The following is a 6,894-nucleotide window of genomic DNA, read 5'->3' as shown; positions in this document are numbered from 1 at the left end:
TTATTTGTTCACATTATAAAAGCTGATTTTAAACATATTTTATATGATGAAAAATTATTAACTTAAATTGGAAGTAAAATCCGCTTTTATAGTTCGCATATTCATTATCAGGTTTGAATGGGTAACATACTTAACATTTATTTTTGATCGTTCAATTTCCGTGCTTGAAAAAAAAAGTTAAAATCTTACGTCTAGTCTCTTTTTAGTGTTCACGTGATCATCATAGTGATCATAGCGCTCTCGAAATCTACCTGCAATAGTGCTAAAATTTGTATTTCCGTCTGTGTTGTATGATCTAGGGATGGTGGACCCAGCTCATTTAAGTGTCTTCCCAAAGAGATGAAGAAAGCAGCTTCTAAGAGTAATGAAATCAAACCAGATCTCGACAAAGCCAAGAAAGTTTACAGGTTACTTTCATCTTCAAGACTAGTACTGTGCTACTTCCGGTAGAACTTTCATGATATTTAAACCCTGGTCAAGAAACGTCATCATACAACTTGTATTAATTTCATGCTAATATACTTGTCACAAAAACGTAACGAAATTTTAACTTTAAGTTTAATTGAAAACTGACGTTTTGGAGTATCAGAGCTCCATTTATAAGTCGGTCATGTATAACGTCCCATTAGTCCTACAATGTTAAGACATAGCACATGTTGTTTTTGTTTTAGTGCCATGTCTTACTATCCAAATAATGACCTCATATAGCATGTTCCGATGTCGTCGACATCGGAATGACTAATCAAAGTTTCAGGAACATCTCACACTTGGCAGCCTATATCGAAACTCTTCTGCTAATGTATATGTAATTAATATACTTACTGTGCTGTCTTTATCCTGGCGGAATGAAAATATGATACTAGCAAATGGACGCATTTTCACGTTCCGTTGACATACATTTGAATTTGTTGCAATGCGAGGGTATTTGAGGTATGCCAAAGTAAGTTCAAGTAGGTTCATTTTGGGGATATATTTCTTGAACGAAACGAACCATTGCTTACAGTTCCAATAGGCATAATATATTTTTATTTTATTTTTTTTTTATTATTTCAACTTAACCCAATTTTGGCTTTCCCTGCTTTCATCGCTTTCCAGCCAACAAATATAGGCCAATGAAACTTTAAAACAGGTACATTTCTTTTGTGAGAATTTGAATTTATTAGAGAAAAGACATCATAGTAAGTAAAGTCTGACTAAAACATTATGACTACTTTGTAGAAAAGATTTGTTAGTTTCGTTTTCAGTTGTGTGAAATATTCCTGAAAATTTGACTTTCATAACGATGTTAGTCGACATCAAAACAAGCTACAAAGTGCAGTTAGTTAGGCTGTAAGACCTTGATGCCCACAACATAAATATCAGCGTTGAGCTCTTAATTGTAGGACTAAACGTCCCATGGGTTTTAAAAGCAGTTTTCATTTCTTACCCAGTTTTAGGGGCTGTGAAGAAAAAACAAAAATAATTCTAACAACAACAACAACATAACAATCCCAGATTAAGCTTTTCATAGCTATGATACTGTATTCTCAGCTGACAAGGTTACTTCAAGGCTACAAAGTGATCTTATTGTTCTTTATCACTTATATTAGCACCCTTAAATTCTTTTGTGGACAGGGTACATATTCGATCAGATATCTATCAATGGAACAGATGGGTGTGATTTCACATTTGGGTGGGCATTTGTTTTTGTTACACATATTTGTAACAATGCATACGTACTATAATGGACTGAAATTTCCATAGTTTATTCCATCTAAAACCATTAAGACAAAAATGCTAAATTAAAGCAAGATCTTTTCCTGATTTTGAAGCTATAAACATTGTAGAAACACAAGGAACAAATAACAGTAGATGTTTTGTATTTGAGCAATGTAGAACAGAATAATTTAGAAATTCTTTCTTTGTAAAAACAGTTGTGGACTGGAATCATCTTAGTGACAGTGTTGTGTGCACACAAACAGTGGAGAGCTTCAGGGCTGTTTTTTGAACAATTCTACCAACTTCCAGTGCGATTTTATGCTGCACTGTATATAGTCAGCTTCAGAAATACAAGATCTTACCATAGATGACTGTAAGTGTCCTTTAAACAACTGAATCGTAATAGACTGCCATTGTAAATAAAGCATCTGTCTGGATTAGCAGGATACAGAAAAAGTTCCATATTTAAATGTTTATGCTTTATAGGAAGCGACACAAACTGTTTGCTAACTTAGACTGTAATTGTGTTGCTTTTTTGACAACTACGGATTGTTTCTTAGCCACAGCTTGTTAAGGATATGACATTATAGCTAGGGCTGAAATAAAGTGCAAAACAAAGGACATGGTGTCCAAAATTAATCCTGCATCTTATCAAATGGAGCAGTCTGAAATAGCCTTAAAGGTTTAAATAATTTTTGTTTGATATGGTAAAGGATGAGAGTGGCATATGAAGAGTTGATAAGTCCATGTGAATGTCTGTCTGTTGCATACATATTGGAAATACAGCCAAGATGTCAACACATAGAACGATACTACCCTACCACTGACAGGCATTGTATAGATGAAAGGACGATCAAGTTGAAAAGTGTATAAATAATGTATAGAATCATATTGTACCATGAATCATTGATACGATGCACAAGTGTATCATTTCACTCCCTATCATAGCTAGTAGTTGTCATTGAGGAGGAAATCTACAGACCAGTTTGTGTCTCTTATAAAAGATGAGTGTCTGTATGACCGTTTGTGTATCGCACTCATTGAGACAGTTACTGTATTTATGACAACATATGCATTAAGCTATTAAGGACACTAAGAGCTGCTTTTTCAGGGTATATAACTCTTGCAAGTTAATCATGAGAGCTGTGATTTCAACCTCTTATATTCTTTTGTGATTGTTAAATGCTGAAGTGATATACTGTCAGTTGTCAGCAAATTTCGTGTAATTCATAAAAGTATGCACACATAATTCTTAAATATAAAACAAAACTTCCTTTAGTATTGATTGCTTTACCATGAGATAAGTAACATGCGCTTCGATGCTTTGTACAACTACTGTGGACTAGGATACAACCATTATATGTTCAAGGGGCAGTTGAATATCCCATTTGCACCCAACCATTTCAGTAAAAAGTAGGGAAATAATTCTCTCATACTATCTTTACTATCTTCATTTAGATAAAATCTATTTCTGATGATGACTTGATTTGCTTGTATTTATGGTAGCACTGGAAATCGCCAATATTTATGTCACATATTATCCTCACAAATCCCCACAAATGAAATGGTTGTTTATCAGCTTATAAGATATACAAACCTGGCCATGTGTGATATTGATTAGTTTGCTTCCACTTTATAATGCACTCCACAGTGTCAGAATAAAATTGTTTCAGACAAAATTTGACCATACTAATTTTGAAAAAGAATCATCAGTTGTGATTAATATTGTTGGGTTAACAATTCAAATCTTTTATGGTTTCTAGAGAAAACAAAAAGAAATTTTTTGGGGGAACTATCTGTTTGAATAACATATATTGTAGGTATATTCACGCTGATTTCTACTAGTTTTTTATTTAAATATTGCAAAAAGTTGCTAATCTGTGTTACAAAATACATTGTTTTGAAGGGATCCAGTACACTAGTTCAGTAAGAAGGTCACACATTCTGGTGTTTTGTACTAATTTATAAAACTCATCTGGCTACTATTTTGGGTCATATTCTTTCTGTAATATTTATGAGTGGGGGTCCCAGATGATGTTTCAGTTTTAAAATAAGTCAGACTAAACCTTTGAAAGCTAACTGATTCACATTTGGTATGATTGGTTGGGTCACATGATTTACCATCATGTTAATTTCTGACTTTTGTTCAGATCATTAGTAGTTGTGATGCTTAAGTATTTTATTTATTTGAGATTTTCTGAAGACATACTTTCCAAAGAATATGATTTATTAATATTATTTGGATTTGGTTCTTGCCATTTATATTATATTGGACATTTTTTTAATTGGAATTCTGTGCCTATTAAAAGTTAGATTTGCAATTATAAACAATAAAAACAAACCCAGTTTAACTGTATATGTAGTTCCTTTTATTCAAGAAGTAAGGCTTGTAGTTCCTTCTCACTCCAAAACTTCTCTCTTACAGTGTAGGATAATGAAAGTAACTGATACAGAAAATACTATTAGAAATAGGATTATTTAAGTTGATATTTTCTCCTTTCAAAAAGTAAGCAAGTACTACAACAGATATATTCGATCCTAGGCAGGGCTCAAAAAAAATTTTTAAGGCACAGGCCCCGGGCTGGTGACTTAAATAAATTCCACAAGCCAAGACAGTTCACAGGGGTCACGCTACCAGGCGAAGTGGGCAACTAACTCATCCAAATAATGTATACTTTGCCTTCTGTTAGGAAAGCAAAAATGACTTTGCACCATGATTTTTTTTTTAGAGGTATGTTGACTGAAAATACTTTTTGGGAAGCCCCATTGCCTAAACCAGGTTAATTCTGGTATTGTGTTGTAGTGAAATGTATTCATCAAGCCATCAGTAGCCAGGCTTAGTTTTGATATCAGTTATGCTGACACACTCTTGCACATTCACAGTCATGTGTTTTGATTGACCATTAACCCTTTCCCGAGTAAGTTAGCAGCTATCGCAGCCCTAGACCAACAAGTAGGTCTCCGCTTTTTTTGTGTCCAAAAAATGGGAAAAAAGCAGAGACCTACTTGTTGGTCTAGCATGGCTGAATTTCTGCATGTTATCCTGAGATGATAAAAACTTACAAACTTGTGTTTTGAAATTTAACAATAGTATGTAAAAAGAAATTTGTGTTTTAAGACCAGAATCGGTGATCTGGATATTTTAACTGCCTCTGTTACACTATTTTCGCATAAAATTAGTTTGAAACTTAAGAGAATAAGTGATGGGGAAATAATGGCGGACATCGGTATGTCTGGGAAGTAGGCCTACCAGTTTATTAGATTGTTTTTGTAAATCATTGGGCAAATATATTCAGAAAAATAAACAATTTATAGAAAGTAAAGCCTAGGTGGTATATTATTTAAGGTTTAACTTTAAAATGCAGTTATGTAGGTCACACAATGCTATGTTGTGGAGGATTTGCAGGAAGAGTTGTATGGTCAAAGTTGTTTTCTGACTTGACTCATATTTGTGAAAATACGGAAAAAAGCAGTGAAGCAGATACCTTTTAACCATTGCCTAAAATTACTACAGGTGCGTAAAAAAAACCAAACAAGTTTTGCAATCCTATCAGTGGACTGTTGTAATGAAACTATATAAAGGGAGTGATTACATTATAAGAACCCCTCCTTCTACAATTAGATGCACGCAAGTCTGTGTTGATTCGGATGGAAAGAAGGGTTTAGTTTAAATACCTACTATAAAGGAGCCATTTCTGTAATTTTGTGCATTTTAGTGTTGTGTATGAATAGTTACGGTAATGTTTTTTCTGTAACAAAGAAATGACGTATGAACAGTATGATCTGAAGACACGTGCATTTGCCCACCTGTACAGGGTACAGGGGTTGTATAAAACTGGTTTAGAAATCTTTGAAAGTGCCATTACTGTGAACCTTGTGATAGTATTTTTGTTTTTAAAAATTTACAAAAATTGATAAGGGGTAGTTGATTAAGCATTTTTACTAATTTTGCATTTACAATAATGTAATCTGGTTACTCAGTTGAAATGTGTTACAATGTGGTTTCTATTCTCTTTTAGAGTCATATAGCCAAAATAACTAAGAACATTTTCTACTTGAAAATAAAGTACTGCTTAAATCCAATGTTAAATGCAAGTATGAATACTGGGATATAGAGGGTATAATTTAAATAAGAGATAACACATTATATTTATATACCAAGTTTCTTGCTTTGCGTCCACTTCTCACTGTTGAGCTCTCACTTCTTCCTGTTCTGTCCAAAAGGAGAAGCCACTTCTCCCTAAAATTCAAGGCTAGCTTGACCTCTGGTTCATATCTGTCAACTCTCAAGCTGGGAGAAAAACCTCCCAATTTTGTAGGTATTTCCACACCTACCTCACAATCTCATAATATCTCCCCATTTTTTGCATAGAACTCCTTATTATTCATTTCTCAAAAAAAAACCAACCAAACATAAATAGATGTATGCAATCCACAGATGCCATATCCTATTTTATCTCTTGTGAATACTGCCGCGATGAAATAATTAAAATATCACACTGCAAAGTGTTTTTCTTCTGTAATAGAATGGAAAGGTTAAACATTATTCATATAAATTTCTGATTTTTTAAACCCCTACAACTGTACTATAGTAAAAAAATAAAACAGTCACCAGTTTTAATCCCATGAATGATCACCGTCAATGCTGTGTAATTGTCTCTGCAAACAAAATCACATCTCCATTTTTGCCCAAGAAACTTGGCAAGTAAACTCCTCGCATTCCTCTACTATATATGTAAACTTTAATTACCATGATTAAATTAATAGAAGGAATAAAACAAAATATATCATGCAGTATATGTGCGCCCGAAGAACAAATTTAGAGTAAATATTTTATTTAGTAAACAGTGTTAAATGCTTTAAGAGTTAAACCTAAGGAAATAAGGTGGGATATTAAACATGGGAAAAACAGTTGCCACATGTACAGCAACTTGTGACTGCAGATTTGAACTTTTAAAATGAAGTCCTAGGCATCATAAGTTGCAACAAAATATGGCATCATTTATTTGCCAATCAATTGCTGGTGCTTATATACACACACTGTACCACATGGTTTCTCTGATGTATGTCCAAAGGGCAGTCTTTTTTACAAGATAAATGCAATGATAAGGATTAACTGTTAATTAGTCACACTTGCCTTATGCTTGTGTACTTAAGTCTAACTTTTAGCTATTATGCAGTTTGGCCACAGCTGAC

The 6,894-nt window shown here is 33.6% G+C and overlaps 1 protein-coding gene across 2 annotated transcripts in view; it reads left to right on the top strand.

Moving 5' to 3' along the window:
- The first annotated feature begins 216 nt into the window (after window positions 1-216).
- The window catches only part of LOC149802115 (nonsense-mediated mRNA decay factor SMG5-like), a 192,124-nt gene continuing 185,446 nt past the window's right edge, over window positions 217-6,894 (top strand). For both annotated transcript variants that reach the window (XM_089956507.1, XM_089956506.1), the window contains exon 1: window positions 217-407. In XM_089956507.1, coding sequence (XP_089812633.1) covers window positions 340-407 — 68 coding nt within the window. In that variant the 5' untranslated portion in view covers window positions 217-339. The remainder of the gene's footprint in view (window positions 408-6,894) is intronic.

The sequence above is a fragment of the Sinohyriopsis cumingii genome, chromosome 4 (genome assembly GCF_028554795.1).
Source record: "Sinohyriopsis cumingii isolate HCF-2022 chromosome 4, ASM2855479v2, whole genome shotgun sequence".
NCBI lineage: Eukaryota > Metazoa > Mollusca > Bivalvia > Unionida > Unionidae > Sinohyriopsis > Sinohyriopsis cumingii.
This window is presented reverse-complemented; position numbering and strand designations above follow the sequence as displayed.